Source organism: Solanum lycopersicum, chromosome 1 (genome assembly GCF_036512215.1).
Source record: "Solanum lycopersicum chromosome 1, SLM_r2.1".
In the NCBI taxonomy this organism is placed as follows: domain Eukaryota; kingdom Viridiplantae; phylum Streptophyta; class Magnoliopsida; order Solanales; family Solanaceae; genus Solanum; species Solanum lycopersicum.
The window spans coordinates 89,344,045-89,369,311 of NC_090800.1; the positions used below are offsets into that span (position 1 = coordinate 89,344,045).

General features: G+C 33.9%; 5 protein-coding genes across 6 annotated transcripts; 2 read left to right on the forward strand and 3 right to left on the reverse strand.

Annotated features, from left to right (window-relative positions):
• Positions 1-1,433: 1,433 nt before the first annotated feature.
• LOC101266075 (probable protein phosphatase 2C 62) lies at positions 1,434-8,549 on the reverse strand. 2 transcript variants are annotated; one of them, XM_004230484.5, is made up of 9 exons: positions 7,727-8,549; positions 5,570-7,620; positions 4,281-4,408; positions 3,890-3,962; positions 3,506-3,593; positions 3,136-3,305; positions 2,286-2,429; positions 2,053-2,181; positions 1,434-1,848 (listed from the first exon to the last, which is right to left on the reverse strand). In XM_004230484.5, the coding sequence occupies exons 1-9, from the start codon at positions 7,917-7,919 to the stop codon at positions 1,669-1,671; spliced, it is 3,156 nt and encodes a 1,051-aa protein (XP_004230532.1). In that variant the 5' UTR covers positions 7,920-8,549; the 3' UTR covers positions 1,434-1,668. The 2 variants fall into 2 exon arrangements, with proteins under 2 accessions (XP_004230532.1, XP_025883759.1); XM_026027974.2 differs by lacking the exons at positions 1,434-1,848; positions 2,053-2,181; positions 2,286-2,429 and having other exon boundaries at positions 3,170-3,305; positions 3,406-3,593; positions 7,727-8,433.
• Positions 8,550-8,759: 210 nt separating this feature from the next.
• CAB-10A (Chlorophyll a-b binding protein CP24 10A, chloroplastic) lies at positions 8,760-9,890 on the forward strand. The gene is made up of 2 exons (NM_001309395.1): positions 8,760-9,057; positions 9,257-9,890. The coding sequence occupies exons 1-2, from the start codon at positions 8,837-8,839 to the stop codon at positions 9,804-9,806; spliced, it is 771 nt and encodes a 256-aa protein (NP_001296324.1). The 5' UTR covers positions 8,760-8,836; the 3' UTR covers positions 9,807-9,890.
• Positions 9,891-10,346: 456 nt separating this feature from the next.
• Positions 10,347-13,768, reverse strand: LOC101251628 (protein WHAT'S THIS FACTOR 9, mitochondrial). Its single transcript, XM_004230601.5, has 3 exons — positions 12,937-13,768; positions 11,665-12,497; positions 10,347-10,891 (listed from the first exon to the last, which is right to left on the reverse strand). The coding sequence occupies exons 1-2, from the start codon at positions 13,402-13,404 to the stop codon at positions 11,709-11,711; spliced, it is 1,257 nt and encodes a 418-aa protein (XP_004230649.1). The 5' UTR covers positions 13,405-13,768; the 3' UTR covers positions 10,347-10,891; positions 11,665-11,708.
• An 812-nt stretch (positions 13,769-14,580) lies between these two features.
• LHCP (chlorophyll a-b binding protein CP24 10B, chloroplastic-like) lies at positions 14,581-15,677 on the forward strand. Its single transcript, NM_001309362.1, has 2 exons — positions 14,581-14,842; positions 14,941-15,677. Exons 1-2 carry the CDS (start codon positions 14,622-14,624, stop codon positions 15,488-15,490), a joined length of 771 nt encoding a protein of 256 aa, NP_001296291.1. The 5' UTR covers positions 14,581-14,621; the 3' UTR covers positions 15,491-15,677.
• Positions 15,678-15,781: 104 nt separating this feature from the next.
• On the reverse strand, positions 15,782-18,749 carry LOC101266461 (uncharacterized). The gene is made up of 4 exons (XM_004230575.4): positions 18,344-18,749; positions 18,204-18,264; positions 17,881-18,025; positions 15,782-16,359 (listed from the first exon to the last, which is right to left on the reverse strand). The coding sequence occupies exons 1-4, from the start codon at positions 18,561-18,563 to the stop codon at positions 16,108-16,110; spliced, it is 678 nt and encodes a 225-aa protein (XP_004230623.1). The 5' UTR covers positions 18,564-18,749; the 3' UTR covers positions 15,782-16,107.
• Between the last annotated feature and the right edge of the window lie 6,518 nt (positions 18,750-25,267).

Consider the following 25,267-nt stretch of genomic DNA (forward strand, 5'->3'; position numbering starts at 1 on the left):
TAATTGCCTCAAAATGATTTCAAATACTTCTTTATCTATTTCAATTTAAGTATTTTAATTTTATTGGATACAAGAAAAATAATTGCATCTTATGATTCTAAATTAAAAACGTGTCACTCGTATGATCCTTTAAATTTTGTGTTTATGAAGTAAACTATTTTTTCAATATATTTAAATTGAGAATGAGGAGAGGGACTACTCTCTTTGTTATACGATGCCAGATATTATGCGGCGAAAAGTTGAAATTGCATTTTCAAATTTGGTCAGCCATTTTTAAAATTAAACTTTTCTAGTGTTCAGTAAATGCCACACGTCACATCTTGCCTACTTCCACTCACTATACTTCATAATTGCATGAGCATGTGAATTTTAAATTTTGAATTTGTACTGTGAAATTTTTTGAAGTTAAAAGATGTGACATAATTTATGAGTCCCCCCTCCAAGTGCTTATGCAATTATAAGCACATTAGTTGGAAAGAAAAAAGTAATTATTACTGATAACAGCATATTTCTCTTTCAAAGAGCAGGATTGGTAACTTTGATTAATTTTTTCACAATTGTTAATTAATCAAAGTGAAGTCCACTTTGAGTTATATATATTGTACGTACTGCTTTTTTATTGACCGGTTGTTGAATCAGAATAAAGTTCTTTTGGATTTAAAAAAATATTTACAGTCAGTCATCGCTATGATTGATTTTGTGACAAAAAAAAATAAAAAGTGATGTGTGAGTGGGTTGTGGCTACTTAATTTCTTTGTGTTGCTACTCCCGTGATTGGTGATGCCTTCATGGTCCCCATCAAATTTGTATCGCATTTTTTAAAATAAATTTTATACAATTACATAAAAAATATTATAAATCATAATAATTAATAATTTAAAATATTTAATTTATTTGAATCTCAAAATCTAAAAAGTATTATATAAAATAAGACGAAGGGAGTAAATAAAAATGGAAAATTAACTTTTTGGTATATATAACGTTTGTGTGTGGAATTGGAGTGTAGAACATTAGCTTGCAGTTCCAGCAGAAAGATTTCATTTTTTTAAAAAAAATATATACCTTTACAAGGAGAGGGAATAATTTTTAATCCCAAAAATGATTTGGTCCACACAGGTTTGGGAATAAACTTACTCCCTATAGTCAATAAAAGATGTTCAAATATATCAAAAAGTGTGACTTTGAGGTTCTTTGGGACCAATCCAACTCACATTCCAATCATATCACAAGCATGCCTCAGGGTTTAATTGAGTGAACTTTAAAAGTAAATTTCAAGAACTGCATATAATAACATTCGAGATATAACTTTTGAATACCTAAGCCTTGATAGACAGAATTATTCAGTAGTACCGATACATGTGCTTGTGGAATAGTCCAGATATGTGCAAGCTGACCTTGACACCATAGTTATAAAAAAAAGATTGGGAAGGATCTCGTTAAGAACACATAATGATTAATTAGAATCATTCTAGAGCAGCCATGATGGTGTAGAAATAGGAATCAGATGCCATAAATTTACATTTCAATGAAGCTTACTGAACCCCATCAACATAGATGTTACAGTTACTTTCTTTGAGACATCAAAAAACTGCTTACAAAGTGGAAGGGAAACATTAAAGAATTTACGTGGAACTAGGTATATACATGTATGTATATACCGCGGTGTTACTAGTTGTTATTTGACACGATTACCTTTTGAACTACTGATACAATGGCAGCCACATCATCGCGCTTGCCACCAGTATACCCAACATATCCGGCTGCTTGAGCTGCATCAGCAAATGGACTTCTGCCCGAAGCAGAACTACCCACTTGTTGCACTCTTGTTGCCAAAATCTCCGCAATCTCCTAAGGAAGAAAAAAAGATCCACTGCATTACATACTAGAAATGTGATTAAATTACACGATGGATTTTGGACGAGTTCTCCTAAACTGTATCTGAGAGTCTATAAGAAGTTGTACCCTTCGGATAACTACCACAAGATAAGAAAAGAGCAGTAACACTTCATAGAAGGTAAGATAAGAAAATGTAAACAAAAATAGCATAGGCACCTGAGGACTTTTGTCGGCTTCCAGTGACCTTGAGGCGATTGATACTATTTCTTGATCATATAAGTTGTCAAAAAGTGCATCCGTTGCAGTAACAATGATGTCCCCCTCATCTAACTCTATCTTGTATTCCTGAAGCATAAGGTGAAATACACAAGAAATGGAGTAATTTCTGAATACAAGCTTGGATACATCTCTCAGACGGATTGCCTCATTAAACATGTCCACATACATACCTCCAGAAGTTGATATGGATCATCGCCTTTCTCAATTTGTATGGGCAAATTGAATTCATGAAGCATGGGTGATGACTTCCTATAAACATTGCCATTCCTTACTATGATAAATCCAGAGTCGCCAATATTAGCCACATGAAGAGCCTGTTAACGATAAATTTTCATTTCAAAGTATGTTCATGAGTGAGCATTGGTAAATATTTATTATGATCTTTTCTGGCGTATAAGAAAATTGATGAATTGAAGATTATTCCAGTAACATGTCAGCAATCTATATCTTAGAAAAACATTCTCACTGTATACCAGTAATAACTTCCTGATACTGTTTACTCTTATATTTTTATTAAGTGCACACACATGCTAATGATATCTTTTAGATGAAAACATTTAGCAAGTTTTTGAATGAAAAGAATGAGAAAGGAAAGAGCAAGATAACATAAAGAATTCAAATTGAGACTCCAGCTTAATTTATTGAAATCTCAATCCATTATGAATTTACAAATGTATTGGTGTGTGTGAGCTGGAAGCGAGCCTTGGAGCATCAGTAAAGCTGTCTCCATGTGACTTATAGCTCAAGGGTTCGAGCAGTGTAATCAGCCAATGATACCTTTATTTGTATCAGGGTAGGCCGCCTACATTGCACCCCCTTGAGGTGCGACACTTTCTCGAACCCTGTGTGAATGTGGGAAGCTTCTTGCACCTGAGATGCTTTTATAGGTATGTGTGAGCTACGGGAACATCCTTCTTTCATATGCATGTGTGAGCTATGAGAGCATCTTTCTGTTTCAGGAAGGTACTATAATTGAGGTGTTTTGTAGCATAAGACATATTAATTTGGTAATGAATATACCTTTCCATCAAAATGAGCAATCAAGACTGTTGAAGATCCAGGGGAATCTGTTTTTGAGACGCTCAGATTAAGGACTTGCTTAGGGTCATTTATTGAATCCTTGTCGCACTGAGAAACAATGGATTGACTATTTTGCATGAGTTCTTGGGCATATACTCCTGGATCACTCCCTGAGTAATAAAAGGCACATTCTCTTAAAATAGATATATACTAAAATGCTTCTGGACTTGCTCATCATTCAGTTGGATAATATCACTATGTGCCTCTAACCTTCTAAAATTCCATGGAAGTTAATTCATGAATTCCAGACTGAAACTCAAGGCTATACAGGTGCCATGCACGATAGGAAAACGAGTTGGAGAAGTTTTACCTTCCAATGACCAGGAACCAACTGCATCGGCTACCCCTAGCCACTTCCCACAAGCAATAAAATATGCTTCATGTCCACCTGCGAACGCCTGGTTTATTTATTGTTTTTCGAATTTCTTACTCATAAATCAAGATGTTTTATTTGCTACAAGAAAATAACAATCAATATCTTCTGACATATATTCCACATTCAATTTTTAATGAATAAACATTTATTTCATCTGGAAATTCAAAACTTGTGAGTATATATACATATATTAAAAAGCCGAACTACCTTTTTTGTGCATCTTAATAGCAAACATACCATAAAACTCAATTCAACCTCATGACTAAGTGGTAACTTTTAACTTCAAAAATTGAAAATTATAAGGCATATCTGAAATACCTTGGAGGGATATTGCAATAAAGTAGCACCAGAAGATAGAATTAGTTCTGCTGCTGCTGGCGTAGCTTCCTTGCTGTTGAAAATGTGACATAAGATGTCAGATGTATCAAGAGCAGAAAATTTGTATTCAAAAGGGGGTTTGGGTGAAGAATTTTTCCAAAATAAACTACTCCTATTTGTTAAGGGATTAAACATGTGTGTTTCTCTACATCAGTATAGTACTGAAGAAAAATGTAAAAAAAAGAAACTCTAACATCACCAATCTTTAACAAGTTTAGCAACATATATATATAAAGAATTTAGAGAATATGTATACATTCTATGTCCAAGAAAAATAAAACAATTGCAGTAATTCTGAAATCGGTAAGGTCCAAGATATTAGCAAGATTACCTGCTGACTAAGACTTCTGAAGATTTATCCTCAACCACTTCATGACCATACACTTCCATGATCTCATTGTTTTCTACATCTTCTTTTCTTTCTTCTTCCAAGGATAAGCTAGGCAAATTTTCATCTGACTGAGAGAAGTGTAGATCGGGATTAAAAAAAATGGCAGTTAATTATAGATTGGGATAAAGTGCTGGAAGAACCAGTTCATTTTGCTCCCAAACAAAACACTCAAGCATGTAACTATATGGAGAGGTGCGCGTGGAATCTTTCAAGTACCAATATGTTAGTATAACCAAATCTTTAGGACAGTGATCAGTGTCAAAGTAGCATAAGATGGATAACTACTCTGTGAATAAGAGAGCATCAAATATGATAAATATGAACCAGGTAATTGCTGATGAATTCACTTAGTTGATGAAGCCAAAAGTTCTAAAGAACAATCCAAGTGAAAGTTAATAGCTGAAGTAAAAGCTTTTGCAGCCAGGTTTTGACCAACTACTGAGCCTGACAGTCACCCAACTCTCGTACTAATAGCAAAGGTAAAGAATAACAGACCACTGTGTTGGAAACTAGAGAAAGAAGGGAAAGCTACCCATTGCTATTTTAGATTGTATGAAAGAGAAGAGGGATGCTTAAGTGTTTCCCCATAGCAGCTTCTTTGATGACACATATCCATCATACTTTTGTACATATGACACTATAACATCATATAGTAATGTGCTTAACAGTTCCAATTCCATCTTGTATAATATTATGTTGAGAAAAAAAACTAGGTGTTACGTTAATTAACTACGAGAACTCCCAACTTAAAGATGAAAGAAACAGCCATGACAAAATATCATTTTTGATTCTTAAATCACCACAGTACTGGAGGAATAATAAAGTTTTAAAGAGCCAGCTCACTAAATGCTGCACGCCAACAAACCCGTAGTAGCATTTAAAAACAGGTTTACCATATCTAGTTGAGCTTGAGGATCAGTCTTATGTCTGCGAAACTCAGAGAGGAATCTTGCAAAGGGGCATGTTACATCCCTAACTAGAATAAATATGAACATAGCTCTAAATTTGGGAATAGCCACCTATTGCACAACATACATTATTCTGTAATAAATGCCTATTCTCTAATAGACAATCACAACATCGTCCAGTTAACATTTGATACACAAATTATTAACCAACAGACCTAAATAATCTGCTTAGGTGGCTTCATCTGATTGACAATAATTAATAGCAAGCAGAGCACTGTAATGATACACACATAACCTTAAAGATAAGTGGGTAAAACTCACCGGCAATGGACTTTCACTTTCATTAGACTCTGATATTATGTTGTGATCAACTTCCTCATCAAAAACTGGTTCAGCCTCCAGCTTAGGAGAATCAGGCATTACTTCAGTCACATCACTATCCTTGAAGGTACTATTTCGGGAAGCCTGATCTTCTGTATCTACAGACAAATTACTCAGCTCGGTTTGTTCATCATTTTCAAAATTAAGGACTTCGATACTCTGGTCTTCAGCATCCATAGACAAATGCCTAATATCAACATTCTCTGGACTAATTTCATCAACAACAGTTTCAGTATTCCCCAGATTAATTCCCCCTAGAGCATTCTCTGGGCTAATTTTGTCAACAAAAGTTTCAGAATTCCCCAGATCAAGTCCATCAGGAGCATTCTCTAGACTAATTTCGTCAACAACAGTTTCAGTATTCCCCAGATCAATTCCATCGAGAGAATTCTCTAGACTAATTTCGTCAATAACAGTTTCAGTATTCCCCAGATCAATTCCATCGAGAAAATTCTCTAAACTAATTTCTTCAACAACAGTTTCAGTATTCCCCAGATCAATTCCATCGAGAGAATTCTTTAGACTAATTTCGTCAACAACAGTTTCAGTATTCCCCAGATCAATTCCATCGAGAGAATTCTCTAGATTAATTTCGTCAACAACAGTTTCAGTATTCCCCAGATCAATTCCATCGAGAGAATTCTGTAGACTAATTTCGTCAACAACAGTTCCAGTATTCCCCAGATCAATTCCATCGAGAGAATTCTCTAGACTAATTTCGTCAACAACAGTTTCAGTATTCCCCAGATCAATTCCATTGAGAGAATTCTCTAGACTAATTTCGTCAACAACAGTTTCAGTGTTCCCCAGATCAATTCCATCGAGAGACTTCTCTAGACTAATTTCGTCAACAACAGTTTCAGTATTCCCCAGATCAATTCCATCGAGAGAATTCTCTAGACTAATTTCGTCAACAACAGTTTCAGTATTCCCCTGATCATTTCCCTCAGGAGAATTGTCTGAACTAATTTCGTCAACAACAGTTTCAGTATTCCCCTTATCAATTCCCTCAGGAGCATTGTCTGAACTTATTTCGTCAACAACTGCTTCAGTATTCCCCAGATTAATTCCCTCCGGAGCATTGTCTGGACTAATTTCGTCACCAACAGTTTCAGTATTCCCCAGATTTATTCCCTCGGGAGCATTCTCTGGACTAATTTCGTCAGCAACAGTTTTGGCATTCCCCAGATTAATTCCTTCTGGAACACTCTCCGTGGACCCTTCCAATATACTTCCAATATTTTCAGATATTTGTTCTATCTGTTGTACAATCTCAATATCATTGTGCGCTGCCTCAATATCAGCAGAAGCAGCACCATTTTCCTTCGAATGAGTTGAATCATAACAGCAATCCTTGTCACCATCATTCTCTGTCAATTGACTTGAACCTTCTCCCTCAAATTCTTCAATTTCCTTAGTGTTTACTAAGTCAGAATAAACAGGCATTGCTGTAGGTGAACTTAAAACAAGTGATTTGTCATCATCCAATTCTTCAAATGATTCATCACTTGTTTGACCCATCATTTCTTCCTCAACTTCCAAAGAAGTAATAGAATTCTCTGGTGGTGGTGGAACTGAAGCTTCACTATCATCTTTCTTTTCGAAAATCTCCTCAACATGTACTGCATTCTCAATATCGACTTCAGCTACAGATTCATTTTGAATTCCTTCAGGTGAAAACGAACCAATTTCAACCGCAGAATCTCCAAGAAAATTTTTACTCAATCCAGTCTCTACTTCGACAAGATCATTCCTTCCATTGCCAATTACTACTGATTCAGAGACACCAGCATCAGTGACCACAGTCACAGCCTCGCCCCTGGCTTCCCTCTCTACTTTCTTGACAATGACTTCTCTCTCATTATCACCATCTAAAACCTTCACCACACTAAATTCCTCCTCACTATCCAAAAGGGGCTCCTCCAATTCATCCTCTTTCGCTATCTCTCTTGGGTCCCCAAACCGAAACAGTAAAGTGCCATCAGAATGCTCTGCCACACCCCAAAAAAGAAACATCAAAACCCCACCAAATTGGTAAAAGAACAATTTTTTATCACACAAGAGAAAGATTCAAGCAATTTAAAAGGGAAAACATACCATGGGTAGAGACAACATCAAGATTTGTGGAAATGGGTGTGGAGCAGAAAGCAATGTGAAGTGATTTTCTTCTTCTTTTTCTTCTGACAAGAGTTGGGAAAAGGAAGGGTTTTTGGGCAGAAAAATAGGTGGCAAAGAATTGAGAACCTGTTATGCACCGACCATCCAAGAACTTGCACAAAGAATCAGCCATAACTACAACTTCTCTAACAATTTTTAAAGATTATTTGAGTTGAAGATGTGGATAGAAGTTCATGTCTTTTCTTTTCTTGGGAATTGATGATCATTATTTTCTGTTTGGTTTTACCCGGGAAATGGGTTTTTGGCTACCTAATAACTCTTAAACAGCACCACTTATTCTCAATTGCTATATGGGCCGCAAACCCAAATGAGATATTTCCCATTGCTTTTGTCTAAAATGGTCCTATTCTACTAGTTAAAATCCATCTTTCAAGATTATCAATTTAACTTGTTATAAAACCGCATCCTTTTCTCCCTTGTATTTTTTACAACTTAATTCTTCCAAGTTCATGGGTTGCATCTTGCAAGTGTCATCATGAGTGATGTATCATAAATGTATAGACACTAATTATAAAAACTATTGACTGTTACAAATACTAGTAGTCTAGCTTCATAGAACTTGGTAAAAGCTATGATACTCCATACTATCTTAAAATCAACACAACCTTTTAACGACAATTACCGCCACAAAAGAGAACAGCAAAATCTGTAGTTAAAGGATTTCAGAAGTTGTGTTGTTTTTTTTTTTGGGGGGTGGGGGGGGAGGGGGGGAGGGGTTACAGATCATGTATGCATAGAGTACAGAAATAACAACTAAGACAGAGAATCAAAACTAAAGGAGAAGGGAGTGTCCACGTGTATGGTACAAATAAGGGACAGAGATGTAACTCAACACCTTATTGGTCCGAAATCTATCCACCAGAGATCATTTGCAGATTTCATTTATCCTACTTGGCTCCTTACAAGGTCCCCTTTTGATCTTATAAACTTATATCTCACTACTTCATTCATAGAAGAGACACAAGAAACAACCATCCATATCTTTGCATATTACTATCATTTCCATTCTTAAACATATACAAAACAAACATGGCTACAACATCTGCTGCAGTGCTGAATGGTTTGAGCTCCTCTTTCTTGACTGGTGGCAACAAAAGTCAGGCCTTGTTGGCTGCTCCCCTTGCTGCCAGAGTTGGCGGTGCTGCCACTCCCAAGAGGTTCACTGTGCTGGCTGCTGCTGCAAAGAAATCTTGGATTCCTGCTGTAAGAGGTGGTGGCAATCTGGTTGACCCTGAGTGGCTCGATGGCTCGTAAGTTCACTTTATATCTCCAACCCTCAACACCTATCCCCTAGAGATGAATCTAGGATTCAGAATTCATGTATTTTTTCAGATCATGTATATGTGGTTCGAGCAGAAAGATTGAACCCTGAACTTGATCTAGACTCGTCTCTGCTCCTTTCCCCTGTTTCGTTCTTTTGCAAAGGCATAACTATATTTGAACTTGCAGGCTACCTGGTGACTATGGTTTTGATCCACTTGGTCTAGGAAAGGACCCTGCATTCTTGAAATGGTACAGAGAAGCTGAGCTCATTCATGGCAGATGGGCAATGGCTGCGGTATTGGGCATCTTTGTTGGTCAAGCATGGAGTGGCATTCCATGGTTTGAGGCTGGTGCTGACCCTGGCGCTATTGCACCTTTCTCTTTTGGCACACTTCTTGGTACACAACTTATCCTCATGGGGTGGGTTGAGAGCAAAAGATGGGTCGACTTCTTCGACCCTGACTCTCAGTCTGTAGAATGGGCCACCCCATGGTCCAAGACTGCTGAGAACTTCGCCAACTTCACAGGCGAACAGGGTTATCCCGGTGGCAAATTCTTCGATCCTCTGGCATTAGCTGGTACACTTAACAATGGAGTTTACGTCCCTGACACAGAGAAGCTTGAGAGATTAAAGGTTGCTGAGATCAAGCATGCTAGACTTGCTATGTTAGCCATGTTAATTTTCTATTTTGAGGCTGGGCAAGGGAAGACACCCCTGGGAGCTCTTGGTTTGTAAGGGGTTTCGTATTAAACATTTCATTGTAAAAAGTCACTGGATGTAGAAAGAAGAAATCAAAATTTGGTTGTCCCCTTTAGAAAATTCAAGATCTCCCCTTGATACAGTTTATGATCTTACATAATCTAATATGCTTCAAGAAAATATTTAATATTGGTCTGGCCCAAGCAGGACAGTGTAACAGTTGTAACAATGCAGAGGCGGAGATATGGTAGTTAAAACTCTAATCAAATGATTCAAGAACAGTGACTTCAAACATTTGAATACCTAGTTCACTGATAAGTATAATTTACAGTCACAAATAAAAATATGATCATAAATCATAACAGCAGAAACCTTCACAAGAAGATAACTCAACCAAGAAGGTGGCATTTTCAGTGAGTTGCTGCCTTCTGGTTTATATGACCAGAAGCTCATACAATCAGAATAAGGATTATCATACCAATTCACACAAAGGTACCCTAGCTCACAGATATAGGTAATATGCATTCATTGAGAACCATTTCATTTAGCCTTGGCAAGAGAGAGAAACCAAAAATCTCATAGAACTACTCTTCAGATGATCTTATCTATTAAAAAAAAATCCCTAGTTTAACATTAATGGGGGCAGATGGAGGGAGAAAGCTGATCAAGGTGCCAGAAAGTTTCCTAGTAATAGACTAATACATATGCCCTGTTACTCACTGCCTGTAGCCGTCAAGAACTCTCCCTTACAGAGCACATCCCTCCCCTACTACATATCTCACTCCTTCCATCTTTGCTATTCCTAATCTTTTTTGCAGCTTGATCCATGCCATTCACATGGCCAAAGCATCTCCAGCCACCACTGCCTTCCTGAACCTTTGTCTATTACAGCAAAAGACGTTCTCATTGAAGCCTCGCACTCCAGGTTACAAGCATAAAGAATTTTATTTATCTTGGTATATACCACAAAGTACAAGGTGTAGATCTCTTAAAACTTTTTCCAAGACCAAGAGAGAGTATCACTTATTGTCAACAGTTCCACTTCTTGTTCTGGATATGTGGGATATCTTTGCGTCCTAATCCACTTAATAGGCTACCAACTACACGTAAAATGCTTGTTCCTGTAATTTAGAAGAAACCCAAATAAGACTTTTTCCCAGAGAAAAAAGGAGAGAAACGAAAAAAAAAAAGTGTCCAACATTCTAACAGACATATTTTCCTCCTTAAATAGACGTAAGAACAATGTCTCTGACAATCTTGGATTATGGGATCCAGTTACAAGAAATACCTTATGCCTGAGAGTTACATATCAACAAAAAGAACATAAACCATACTAATTTAAAAAATTCAATTAAATGGGCGAGAAAACTGTTATATCACCTTAATGGTTGGGTCCATGTTTATGTTCTATGTAATATACTTAGACTAGGAAGATATGGCTAACTAATTTCTATATCAAAAATCGATATTTGCTATAACCATCTTTTCTGTTGTTTCGTTGTATGATATGTTTATAATTGTCAATGTTGTAGAATTAAAATATACTTCTTCTGTTGTACCAATTCTCAAAATTTACCGTGCCAGATCATATTTTTCACATCCAGCTTCCGGCTATCTAATTAAAAATGGATGGAGGAACTCACATTGTATGAACAGCAATATAACTGTACCCTCTAGATAGATGTTTTATGTAATATGTAATGTAGAAGAAAAAACTTCCTTCTACCTACAATGATTGATCAGTGAACCCAAAAGAGTTGCCAATTTTCAATGCTGATCTTAAAGTAGAAATTCCATTTTCACATAACAGATAGACATTTATATACATATAATATCCAGTTCAATCAACACCAACACAACAACTCAAGAGAGATAATACCATAAGTCAAGGTACCTCAAGAGCTTTTTCTCTATAGAAATTCCTATGTTGAGGGGATCCTAGTCTTCATCACTAGCTGTCTCTGCATCAGAAGTTCCATCGCATTCATCAGTCAATTCAATCTCTTCTTCCTCAGTCAATTCATTCTCTTCTTCATCAAGCACGTTGTCCAGCTGCGGCAAAATGTCCACTCCTTTGCTTCGGTAAATTAACCCAGTCCTCATAACATGGTGAAACTTATCCCTGTGGCGTGTCAGAGGATGTGCATTTACAAGTCTTCCACGACGGTACCCTTCTCTCAATGCCACAGTCGTTGTCTTGCACTTGAGAGAGAGGTAAAATATTCCTGGATACCTAGTAAATATTCGAGTAAATCTATCTGGAAGGTATAATTCCTTTCTCAGGCTCCTCAAGTAATTTCTCTTTGTTTTCTTGTATAGTGTCAAGCTCAAGAACTCATGTAAAACCCCAACTACTCTCTTTTCCATAAGATCACTATTAGGGTCGATTCCCCTTGAATCCTCGTAAGGTGAGATGTAAGGCAACTTCTGAAACTCATCCATCCACGCCTTGACCTTTTTCTGTGCCCCATATCCCCTTGGGAAACTCATGGGAAATTCTAATGCAGCTTTGCCCCTTTTAAATTCCCTATACCCCGTCGGAGGGCTGCTATCATCATTCATCTTTTGCAACTCTGACACAGCATATTTATCTGGCCACTGAACAAGCTTTAAGCAAGCCAACCCATTAGTTCCCTTAACTATTCTAAAATGATCTGGAAATCTCTTATCGAAATCATCAGGCAATCCTAAATCCCATTTTAAAGGATGCAATGATTGCAGCGCCACCTGCAAATATTCAAGTCAAATTTGATAAATGAGAGAGAAGAAAACAGCTCCACATAGAGAAAACGAGCAGTACTGGAACTGTATATTGAAATTCACAAAAATGGCATTTTATCTTGATACTTAAAAGCTTCATCAGGAAGTCTTTACAACTTAGCCAAAATGATCCAATTTTCTGCACCACCAACTACCATATACCAAAACCACAATCTGATACAAAGCATTTTCGAATTAATAACAATCCACTAGCTTCTCTACATTGGATACGTGATGGGTAAAATGCATTAACAGAAGTATAATTACGTTCAAAATTGGCAATAATCCCAAGAAACGCCGTCTTACTACAGTTCTCATAGAATACTTAGTACCTTCTAAAAAAATCTTCAAGAAAAGCTCGCTCTTTAGCAACAAACCAAATGATCGAAAAAAAAAAAAGAATTACCATTCTGTTGGTTGTCATCATAAGTACTTTGGAAAGCCTTTCAACCAAATCAGCATGGTTATCTTCAAAGACCTTCAATTCTTGATCATGAAGAATTTTAGCAATCTGGGTAAGCTTAAAACAAGGCAAAGATTGGTACTTTGGGTGAGGAAACTCCTCAAAAAGAGTTGGGTATCTTCTAATAAACCTAAGTGTAGGAACTGTAAGCCCAAGAAGTTTTTGGGAATCAGCAAGCGACTTAGCAGTAAGATACCCAACTGGTGAACGCACAATGGCGTCTTTTAGTAAACAAGCCGCTTTAAGATCCGTTTGCACATCGATTATATGGTCCAAACCTCTGTTTTTCACCCATTTCAAACGGACTTTCACTATGGTTCTATGTTGCTGAAGATTGTGATAATGGGAAACAATGTTTTGGGTGGCTATGGATTTTAGGGTTGACAATAGAAATTTATCTAACAATTTCATAAGTGTGTTTGTGATTGTGAGTTTGAAAATTCTGTTGCATATATGGTTTGGGGGCTAGGGCAATTGACTGTGGGTTTTGCACAAGGGGAGGGAATGGGTGAATTAATGAAAATATTAATTACACTAAACACCTATTATATGACTCAAATTGCCAGGGTCATGAAAAAAAAAAAAATTTAGTAACTCAGTTTATCTTCCTTTCTGGCTTAGCCTGTTGCGTAACCGAATGAGTGTAACGAAAAGATACGTGAGTTGAACATAAAAGCTCTATACTTTAGTTGGTCGATTGTTTTATCTTGTCCTAAATGAGCAGATATGGATGTGTTTGTAGGTTCTTGATGAAATAGGATATATATTTAATGATGACATGATTAATTTGACTTGTCCTAATACTTAAGTCCATTGGTCACCTTTTGCAAGTTGATTAAGTTTGGAGTCAATAACTACAAAAATAGGTTTACAAATTGATGGTTTAATATTAAATTATTGTGCCTACAACTTAATGAAAATGACAAAACAAACTCAGTATTTAGAGTTTATGCATTAGGGTACAAGGTTAGTAGATAGTTGAGTGTTCTTTCTTTTTATCGGATAAGCTTTCACTACTCTTATAGTTTCTTGAACTTCAATTACGGCTTTCACTAGTTTGTTTTGGCACCGATTATTGCATTATTTAGTTCTCATTAATACTCTTTCTCTTGTTTGTTGGGTGTAATACTTTTCACTTCATATTAACGGTGTTGATGTAATTGTCCCATATGCATCCCCTTCTTCAAATTGTTTGGCAGGGTTCCTTTTTAAGCTAAGGCTTTTTGAGAACACTCCCTCCTTCTCTTCAAAATAAAGATGTGTATACACTCTACCATTCTCAAACCTCACTTTTCGTTTTTAGCGCAATGTTGATTACAAACTTCTTTTTTCTCTATTTTCACTAAGATGTCATTTTCTTAGGGAACCCAATATCTTCTTATTAGAGAGAGGAGAATTACAGAGAGGTGTCCACGTGTATGGTTATGAATAGGGGACATAGAGATGGAGCTCAACATCTCATTGGTCAGAAATCTATCCACTAGATTTCATCTGCAGATTTCGTTTATCCTACTTGGCTACTTACTATTTGCCCTCTTTTGATCTCATGACCATATAACCAGGAATCTCACTTCAATATTCAAAAACAGAAACTTCGTATTTGCAGTTTACCACTATCCAAAATAAACATGACCACCACATCTGCTACTGCAGTGCTGAATGGCTTGAGCTCCTCTTTCTTGACTGGTGGCAAGAAAACTCAAGCCTTGTTAGGTGCTCATGTTACTGCCAGAGTTACCACTCCCAAGAGGTTTGTTGTGGCAGCTGCTGCTGTTGCTCCAAAGAAATCTTGGATTCCTGCTGTAAAATCTGGTGGCAACTTGGTTGACCCCGAGTGGCTCGATGGCTCGTAAGTTTACTTTTACATACACACAGTTTATTTCCCTCATCTCCTCTTGTTTCATTCATTCTGTTGCAAAGGCTTAACCTTGTATTTTGTACCTGCAGGCTCCCTGGTGACTTTGGTTTTGACCCACTTGGTCTTGGCAAGGACCCTGCATTCTTGAAATGGTACAGAGAAGCTGAGCTCATTCATGGCAGATGGGCAATGGCTGCTGTATTGGGCATCTTTGTTGGTCAAGCCTGGAGTGGCATTCCATGGTTTGAGGCTGGTGCTGATCCTGGCGCTATTGCACCTTTCTCTTTCGGCTCACTTCTTGGCACTCAGCTTCTCCTCATGGGTTGGGTTGAGAGCAAAAGGTGGGTCGACTTCTTCGACAATGACTCTCAGTCTATAGATTGGGCCACTCCATGGTCCAAGACTGCTGAGAACTTTGCCAACTTCACAGGCGAACAGGGTTACCCTGGTGGCAAATTCTTTGATCCTTTGGCATTAGCTGGTACACTTAACAATGGAGTTTACGTCCCTGACACAGAGAAGCTTGAGAGATTAAAGCTTGCTGAGATCAAGCATTCTAGACTTGCTATGTTAGCCATGTTAATTTTCTATTTTGAGGCTGGACAAGGGAAGACACCCCTTGGAGCTCTTGGTTTGTAAGAGATTCACATTAAACATTTCACTGTGAAAGAGCCGTTGAGTGTAGAAAGAAAGTAACCAAAGCTTGAATTTGTCACTTCAAGCTTTTTCCTCTTGATACAGTTATCTTCTTTATGCTCTAGCCCAAATGTAACAGTATATAAATTTTAACAATGCAGAGGTAGCAATATGGTAGTAGAGGTTCCAATTAAATTACTCAATAATCATAACTTAAAATTGAAGAAACTGGTTCAAGAACGAGTATAATTTGCAGTCACAAATGTAAATTTGATTAAAATGATGCACAAACCCTTCCAACTAAATAATTCAACCAGGATGGCAGAGTTGTCAGTTATTTGCTGCCTCCTGGATTTTAAGATGAAACATTTTCATATAACCAGAATCATAATTGTCATAACAATGCACTCAAAGAGAAAGGGACCTTATCATAGATACAGGAATTCGCATTCATCCTGTTTATCTTTGGCAAGGAAAGAAGCAAGCTCATAGATTGCAACTATTCTTCAGATAAAGAAAATAATGAGATAATCTCCTAGTTTAACATTAATGGGGCAGCTGGATGGAGGAAAAAACTGATCTAGATGCTAGAAAGTTTCCTAGTAGTAGCTTTCACAGCATTATTCACTGCCTGTAGCCATCAAGAATTCACCCTCGCAGACTACATCCCCTCCTACATATGCCTTACCTTCCATCTTGGCAATTCCAAAACGTTTTTGTAGCTTGATCAGTGTCATTCTCATTACCAAAGTATCTCCAGCAATCACTGGCTTCCTGAACCTTACTTTGTCTATACCAGCAAAGAAGAAGTTCTGTTTGGAGCCTCCAACTTCAGGTTGGAGCATAACCAAGCCACCAACTTGGGCCATTGCCTGGATTGACAGAAACAGACACTCATCAGAGTTTCATAAAATTAAAACTTTGCAGCAACAAAGGTAAGATAACAAAACAAGTAGAAATTTAGACCCATCTTAATAAGTTAAACAGAAGAAGAAATAAGTGATGAACTTTGCATCAACATTGACGATTCTGCAATACAACTCATCCTACCTATACCATTAACTTCCCTTTTCCTCATAAATTTTTATAATAGTTTTTCATGTTAAATTGAATTCTAGAATTTCCTTCTACAAAGAAAGGTTTACATTGCAGTTCTGCCTTTATTTTGTAAACCCAAATCCTGATAATCTAATACTCTAGGATTTGGGATTAGACTGATATGTTAGGAACAAATCTGAAAAGGCTGAAGATTAGGACTTCCCCACTGTCATAGAGAATAGGTGCATTGAAAACCTGAAGAGGTACAGCTTTAGCAGTAACTAATGTCATTTAGCATTCTCTGAGGCCATTAAGGTGTGGTCCTCTATGCTTTTTGTACGATAATAATGGAATCAAGCTATTGCCTTTTCACTTAGACTTACTCTACTTCCACTTCTATAATCCAGCTTCAGAACAACCTGCATATTGCTAGAATTAACGCACATAATCTTCCATGTTATAATGACATTTGGTTCAAGAAGCTCCACTAGAGAAGGTTCCAATAGGGATATATGATAATAGTTAAGGAGGAATCTGGTGTCTAAGCACATGGCGATTTAAGCACTTTGTAATGGATATCACAAAATACTGTCTTTTTCAAATGTGAGACAAAAATTGGTGTGCTACACTACTATACTGTGGTGTGAGTATGTGATGTTTTAAAAGCTTCCCTTAAAATCCTACTATTGTAATAGCATTTCACTCGTGTTCCAAATTCACAAAATGCCAGGAAATTCTTCCTCTGAACAATTTGGTCATAGTGAAAAATGCCGTAAAAGATTCATTCATTATAAGAAAAAATTCCAGTCAGCACAATATAATACTATTTACTTTCACTTTTCTTTTTGATAGAGGATCAAATTTCAGCTATCTTCTGGCTCTCACAGTTTTACTTGGACCAAAAGACCAAGATGGGAAAAGAAAGTTAATTAGTTCAGGTAGAAGAGAATTCTGAAATGATAAAAGATCACCTAAGAGATCAAAGAAAAATCCGGTTTAATAAATATGTCAAAAGCTCAAGTCCAATTCATCCAGTTAGCCCCATTTTCTGAATAGAGTCAATTATGTCGTGAACTTTCATAACTCATTAAAAGCCCTCTTCGGACTAATATTTAAAACCAAGCCAAAAAAAGAGCAACTCAAAGTACGGATTTCACTTATCTGTTTAATAACAACATGAACCAACATGATATATGGAAAAGTTTAGACATTAAAATATGAAATAGGGGATAGGAAACTAATTCATCCAATTTTTTACAGTATTGAAAAGCTATACCACATTCAATAAGAAACCAAAATGATAGAACAATCAACTAATGCAAATGGAAATTCAGTCAGAAAATTCATAAGCATACCTCAACCATGAGGACACCAGGCATGATTGGCCTCTCAGGGAAGTGTCCAGGAAAGAAATTATCATTGATAGTCACATTCTTGATGGCCACAGCCGACACTCCTGGATTGTATTCAATCACTCGATCCACTAGAAGAAACGGAAAACTGAATACAATGCATCTCTCATCAGTAAAGTAATCAATCAATTATGCCTCAATCCTAAACTAGTTGACTGTAAGTCCTAGCCAAACCAATTCACGTTCATTCATACCCCAACACTAAATAACTTATCATGTGAAGTCATTAATGAACATTTACACAAACAGATAAACAAAATGCATACCGATGGGGCAAAACCTCGCGAATCTGATTGATATCCATCACAGTAGGAAATGCTGGGTACCCTGTAAACAAATCAAGATTCCAAACATTAGAACAAGCTAAAGCAAAACAGAAAAGCAAATAAACGCACTAATTGCATACTCAATTCAATTGGGGTTTCAATTTTGGAATCATTGTCTGGAGCAGCACAGTTGGTGATGACACTATTCCGTATCTTCTTGCAATGGGTGGATAATGAGTGAGATCTGAAGGTAACAAGAGATTGTTTGACCATAGATGAGGGCAATGGAAAAGAGGCATTCTCAAATCTTTGAGAAGTGGGAGTGGAGAAGACAGATTGGGATAGAGCCATAGAAGCCATTGAAGAAAAAAAAAGGTTTTTTGGAGAAGAAGAAAGAATTGGGAGCGACAAAAACGAAGTGTTTTGGGGAGATTTGAAGGAGAAGAATGGAGTGGAGGCGGAGATAACAACGTTGATGAGACTCGGAAAAACCGAACGACCTTATTAGTGTGACCAATCTAATGCAAGGAACTACCAATGAGTTGTCTTTATTTGGCTAATTTTGATGGGATTAAAATAAATTAAATTAGTCTTTTAATTTTTATTATGATTTTATTTTTATGTATCATAACAAAGTTAAAATATGTCTTTTTAATTATATTTTGATAGGATTTTCTATGAATAAATATATTAATTTAATTTTTGATTAAATAAAATAAGTTGAACTACTAGATAAACGGTTCAATTACCCATCCAAGCTTTGAAAGATTGAATGAGTTGAATTTTGTTCGAGTCATGTGAATCCTCCATTTATAACATTATATGTATTTCATCAATAATTTTCAATTTAATAACAATTTTTTGAAGGCAAAAATAATTTTTACTTCTAAATATTAATTACTTATCAAGGGGGAATTTGATTTTTAATTGAAATTTTGATTAAATGGAACATTTTTTTTTGTTATCGCTGTTTGGGATCTAATTATTGTCTTTCAACCCATAACCTATTCTGATCTTTTAGCGATTTGAATCCTTACGTTCCAAAACATAGCCCCCAACATTAAAAATAAGAAAATAAATTGAGTTGAATTTCTCATAGATATACGAAAGGTTAATTAATGCATGAAACAAGGTTTCAAACAAAAAAATATTATCTGATTTTATTTATCTTAAGCTAGCTTTCTCGAATGAGTTAATCAAATCAAAATCAATTGCATTTTAGTAAAAATAATAATAATTAAAATATATTCTTTATGTGAAATATATAAGACGTTTATGGGAGAAAGTTCTTGATCAAACATGAGTCGTTTAGCTTCATAAACGAAAACTACAAGAAAAATATCTATTAATTATGAGAAATTAGTCCCTAAAAAATCTAAAACTGGTTCTTAAAAGCAAGTAGTGGTAAGATAAAAAGAAAAATAATTAACTAAAATATTAAAGATTACATATTGCTATGTCTAACAACATTTTTTCGATTTTAATCCCTACAATCTAATCATAAATTCTCATCATAGGCCCAAAAAGTTCAAATTTTAGTTTAAATTTTGGATTCTCCTAAGCCCACCCCCAAGTCCAAGCACTTTTAAAAGGGAGAAGGAGTGAGAAAAATGCAAAATAAAGGCAGAATTAAAAAGGGATAAATTACCAATTAAGTCATAATTAGTAATATAATTAATCAAAATAACAATAATTTAAAATATTTATTCAAATTGTCATAATGAAAATATTTTTATAAAATAACATGTATTCATATTTTAGTATTTTAAATTAATTTTATTTATGAAAAGAGTCATTTATAGGACGAAAATACACAATGATAACCGTTATAAATTGGAAAAAAAATTAATACAATTTACCTTTTTTCATTATTAGTCACCTTTCTTCCCCATATTTCATGTTTCCTCACCATATTTCACCTTTCAAATTTAGATTCCTTCAAGGTGCTAAATTATTACTCATCAAGAAATTCTTTATAGTTAAAATTAAAATTATTTATTAATTCAAGAAGATTTCTCGTTAGCAAGGTAATTTTCATCTTTCGAAATTATTTTTTTGATTTGACGTTTAAAGCATCGATTATATACATTACGGATTTTCAGTCAAATTTTTAAATTTTCATTTGATTTTGTTTAAATATTCATCATATATTTTCAGTGATTCTCTTTTAGTTTTTTCGGATTTGTAGATTCTAGAAATTCATATATATGATTATTTTGTTTAATGTTGAGTACATTCTAATATTTTGAATACATTTTTTTAATATGATGTTGAATACATTTATATCATATTACAAAATACAATATAAAAACTAGAATGAACACAAATACAAATAATATATCTATCAGAATGAATACAACTTAGAAAATGAAGCATAATTTTGAAGAAAAAAATAAAATATACAATAAAAAAATAAAATGAATACAAATATGTTTCTTAAATAACTATAAATTCATTTGACATGTCTATTGCAATGAATACGAACTAATGAAGAAATACAAGTTTAATTATACAAAATACAACATGAAAACTAGAATGAATATAAGTACAAATGACATACATATTGGAATGAACACGATTCAAGAAACGACACAAAATTTTGGTAAATAAAATAAATATATTGTGAGAAAAATATGTCAATTAACATATGAAAATACAACAAGATTACAAATACAACATATATATTGGAATGATACGGTTTAAAAAAGGACACAAAAATATGGTAAATAAAATAAATAAACTGTAAAAAAAAGTATGTCAAATAACATATAAAATTATAGGTGTTTAAATTTATAAATTTCAAAAAAAAAACAATTTTTTTAATAGATAAAACTCTAAGATTTTCATAACAATAAAATTTTGAAATATAAGGACAAATAATGACCTTTACGAAGAAGGAAGAGGCCACCTATTTTAGTCTCAAATCTTTTGTAAATAAAGTAATAAAGATTTTCAGCAACTTAATTTAATTTTGAAATATCCTTCCCTGATTTTCTCTAATTTGTCATTTTTAATTATATTATGTTAAATTAAATAAAGAAAAAAAATACATAAATCAACTCATAACAAACTAAAATATTGTCACTTTTAATAAATATTGAAATTTTAGAAAGGAATCTTATTATGTCAAAATATTATTATTTAAAAAATTTCCTATTAAAAAGAAAAGTTTAAAAATATCAATGCACATGCCATGATTCATTTATGTTTTTGAGTTAAACTCGACAACTTGCAGAATTTTTAACAACGAAAGATAACCAAAAGTATTTTTATTTTATTTTTTCACTCTAAATCGCTCCTAAAAATTAAAATCAACTCTAATCTTTAAATATTATTTTTTACTTTGAAAATAAGAACTTTTAAAAAATTATATAATGAATAAATATGGCCAAACACTTACTTATATTAAACTTGAACTCTTTTTTTTTTTTTTTTGGTTTCCAATAAACTTCTCTAAAATCTCTCCTTTTTTTTCTTTAGAGATTTCTGTTGCATAATAAAATATTGCATGCTTATTTTCTTACAATTTCTTCTTTCCTCATTTCCCGTATTCTTTGTTAGCTAATTCTTTTTCGGGTAACATATTTGATTTTATCTTTTTATATCTCAATCAAATTATTTACTACAAAATCATATCGTAAAATTACTTTCTTCTCTTATCTTATACCTCTATATATTTATGGCGCCGAGAAACTATTTGACATGATAAAAAATAATTTATTTTAGAATGGAGTTACTATATCTTATTTTGTGTTTTTATCGTTAAGATGGATGTATTTAGAGTTGTTAATTCAATTCGGGCTTAACTCATATAAACTTGGACATTTTACGGGCCAAGTTGGGGTAGCTTATTTTTTATATGGGCCAGAAAATGATCGACCCAACCTACAAGTACGTGGGCTACAGGTTTGCCGGGTCATTCCATTTTTTTAAAAATTATTTATTTGTTTGTAATTATTAAATTAAATTATAATTTATACTTTAAAAATATTATTATAAGTATCAACAAAAATAATATTACATGTTAATGTAACTATTTATTAATCAAATCCATAAATAAAATTGTCTTTATAGTATTTATTAAGTTTTTTTTTCAAGTAAAAGTAGAAATATTAACCTAATTATTTTTGAATTTGGACGCTCTTTAATTTTAAATTTTAATATTATATTATTAGGAAAATTGTATATAATAACAAACTATCAATTCAAATTAAATGTTATAAATATACTTTGATTTAATTGGACCCTACAACAAACTATTGCTATTTTCACCTCGCTCCTTGGTGGAATCTCGCTCTCCACTCTCGTTTGGTGGCATTCTCGCTTGCCTCTCTCGCTTTTATACAAATATAATGTATAAAATGCATTTGTGTTTGTAAAAAACGAGAGGAAATTGTATATATACATATATTTACGTTCCCCTCTCCCAGATCTCGCCACTCTCCCAGTTCTCACCCTAAACCTAAACCCGTTCGCCACTCTCCCGAATCTCGCTCGTCACCCTCATCTCTCTCGCCTATACAAACAGAAACGAAATGTATAAATTGTATGTATATATACGTGAAAATAAAAATACCTTCGTCTTATACACTTATAATTATACAATACAAATATTTTCCTGCCCCGTTTTCTTTGTCTTTCTCTCTTTCTCATTTTATGCATACATAAATTTTACAATTGATCTTTTGTATATAACTACTTTCTTTTTATATATGTACAACGAGTTATATAATTGTTTTCTTTGTATAAGTATAGCGAATTATACAACTTTTTTTTAATATGTATAGCAAAATATACATATTTATGTTTGCTATGGAGCACAATTATGCAAATTATAGCTATAACATATAAATATGATTTTATGTTGCTATATGTGAAAGTTACTCTATATTATATTATATTTTTTAATTAATTTTTATTGGCCAACGATCGATCCTATCGATATTTCTGAAGCCCTACAAATCAGCAGACTTATTCAGGGCAGATTAAAAGACTTTTTTTTTTAAAAATGGACTCCAAAAATCTTAGTCCAACCCAATTAAATTTTGAATTAGGCCAGACCAACCTAACGGGCATAACCCATATTAACAATTCTAAATATATTTAACACGATTTATTTAAGATTTCACAAGATATTCTTTTAGTGATTAGAGGGCGAAATCAAAATTTTCATTTATTACGTGTAATTCAAAATCTAATTCCCCAACCAGCAAATAATTTTCTATCCTTTTTCTCCTTAATTTCAAGAAAGTAAATGGGAACTGTATTCTTCATTATCAAAAGCATACAATGAGGTGCACCTCATACACGTGCTGTTTCTATTAAGAAAATTTTAAAAATGTCTCTCATAGTGCTATCTTTTTTAAAATAAAAGAAATGTTTCTATTTCATGAAAAAAAAAAAGAAGAAAAAAAGAAGGTATTGCATGTCTGCATGTGCCACAGAAAATAATCAATTAACTGAATAATGTAAAATATTGACTAATTAATGTAGGTATGTAAGGAACGTGTAGTAACGTATTACTTTCAGTTTAATATATTTACATCTTTTTTAGAATGTAGCAAATAGCAATGCACATACACGTAGGTTCACTAGTAATCCAGTACAATTCGAAGATAATACAAGTTAGTTGCAATAAAAAAATGTAAATAAAGTGTAGTTATTCTAGAAATTTGATCCTAAAAGTCTTCACATCTCAGCTATTAAGCCTTTCATAAAATAATTGTCCTCTTTATTTTTATTTTATAAATGTTAAATTTTATCACAAGTTTTGGCCTAACTTAGCAGTTCCATTGAGAAATCCACTATCAGGAAAGTGGTGCTAGTGATATTGGGAAAAGGTTTGGTGATAATAATAATAATAATAATACATAAAATTACACGTTTTGTTCTTTAAATAATCTTGTCTTCAATTTTTGTTATTTATTAATAGTCGGGGGATCCTCAGTAGTGGTGACCCTTTCACTCTTCCACGGACTGATACAACTTATATCAAGTAGGATGAAGTAAATAAGTTTTTATAGAAACTAAAGTCATATCTGATCATAACTTATAAATATTATGATTTAAAAATATAAATTTGTCTCTTCTTCTCCAACTTCTCTCCAAAATTTTTAAAAAAATCGCTATTATTAAATAAAAGATACAAGAATCAACAAAAAAAATTTAATTATCATTAGCAAGTTAAAATCAACTAATAGTGCACTTAGTAGAGGTGGATCCACCTCTAAATAAAATTTCTGGCTCCACAACTGACTGGCGAGTACAAGTTAGAGGATCCATTCACGAGACTTAGGTTCAAATCCAACTAGATATTTTTTTATTTTATTTTGACAGCAACAAACTATTATTCTTCAACACTCTAAATAAAACGCCAGACTCCGCCACCGATGGGTACAAGCTAGGAAACTTGGATTTCAAATTCAACTACAGTATGAGCCAAAATAATATTAATACATCGAAAATCTTCGAATTTTAATATCTTTGAATCCGTTAAAATTAGGGGCAATTTTTTTGTGCTATTTTGCATCATTGACCATCTATAATTCCAAGTAATGGAGCAAGTAGAGTGGGATTTGGATATTCCAACCTAATATTTAATTGCATTAAATCTTCTAAGTCCAAAATATACTACTTCCACTACATTTATTTTGCGTTCCAACTTTTTTTCTTTCAAACTAAAATAGCTAACTCATGTGCAATTTCCACGTTGCTCCATAGCTTTTGTCTGGTTTTTTAATTTAAAAAAATGTTAAACGGTACTTTAGTCAAAGTCACTTTAATTTTGGGATTAATTTATAAAGATAAAAAAAATACAGTAGCAATATAATACTGTCACGTAACGGATCTAAATCAAGTTTTAAATTGCATATACTTATCTTATTAGTAGACTCTTTTTCCAAAATAATCAGTGAGAATACTTACTAGAATTAATAAGCTTAATCTATCGTACTGTTAAAACGAGTTTTTCCTTTATGATTTATAATTATATAAAATGCAATTTCTATTTATTTGAATATTTAATATTTTTTGAAATTTGATTAGTATAAGACTAGAGAGTATAG

What these genes read in the sequence shown, in the direction of transcription:
- LOC101266075 (XM_004230484.5), bottom strand. Translation starts at nt 7,919, where the DNA reads ATGGCTGATTCTTTGTGCAAGTTCTTGGATGGTCGGTGCATAACAGGT. An exon ending in AAAGTGAAAGTCCATTGCCG is followed by an intron (nt 4,409 to 5,569) that starts GTGAGTTTTACC and finishes CACTTCTCTCAG; the next exon opens with TCAGATGAAAATTTGCCTAG. An exon ending in TATTGCAATATCCCTCCAAG is followed by an intron (nt 3,594 to 3,889) that starts GTATTTCAGATA and finishes TAAATAAACCAG; the next exon opens with GCGTTCGCAGGTGGACATGA.
- CAB-10A (NM_001309395.1), top strand. Translation starts at nt 8,837, where the DNA reads ATGGCTACAACATCTGCTGCAGTGCTGAATGGTTTGAGCTCCTCTTTC. An exon ending in CCTGAGTGGCTCGATGGCTC is followed by an intron (nt 9,058 to 9,256) that starts GTAAGTTCACTT and finishes TTGAACTTGCAG; the next exon opens with GCTACCTGGTGACTATGGTT.
- LOC101251628 (XM_004230601.5), bottom strand. Translation starts at nt 13,404, where the DNA reads ATGAAATTGTTAGATAAATTTCTATTGTCAACCCTAAAATCCATAGCC. An exon ending in TGATGACAACCAACAGAATG is followed by an intron (nt 12,498 to 12,936) that starts GTAATTCTTTTT and finishes GAATATTTGCAG; the next exon opens with GTGGCGCTGCAATCATTGCA.
- LHCP (NM_001309362.1), top strand. Translation starts at nt 14,622, where the DNA reads ATGACCACCACATCTGCTACTGCAGTGCTGAATGGCTTGAGCTCCTCT. An exon ending in CCCGAGTGGCTCGATGGCTC is followed by an intron (nt 14,843 to 14,940) that starts GTAAGTTTACTT and finishes TTGTACCTGCAG; the next exon opens with GCTCCCTGGTGACTTTGGTT.
- LOC101266461 (XM_004230575.4), bottom strand. Translation starts at nt 18,563, where the DNA reads ATGGCTTCTATGGCTCTATCCCAATCTGTCTTCTCCACTCCCACTTCT. An exon ending in CGCGAGGTTTTGCCCCATCG is followed by an intron (nt 18,026 to 18,203) that starts GTATGCATTTTG and finishes CATTGTATTCAG; the next exon opens with TTTTCCGTTTCTTCTAGTGG. An exon ending in CTGGTGTCCTCATGGTTGAG is followed by an intron (nt 16,360 to 17,880) that starts GTATGCTTATGA and finishes CTGTCAATCCAG; the next exon opens with GCAATGGCCCAAGTTGGTGG.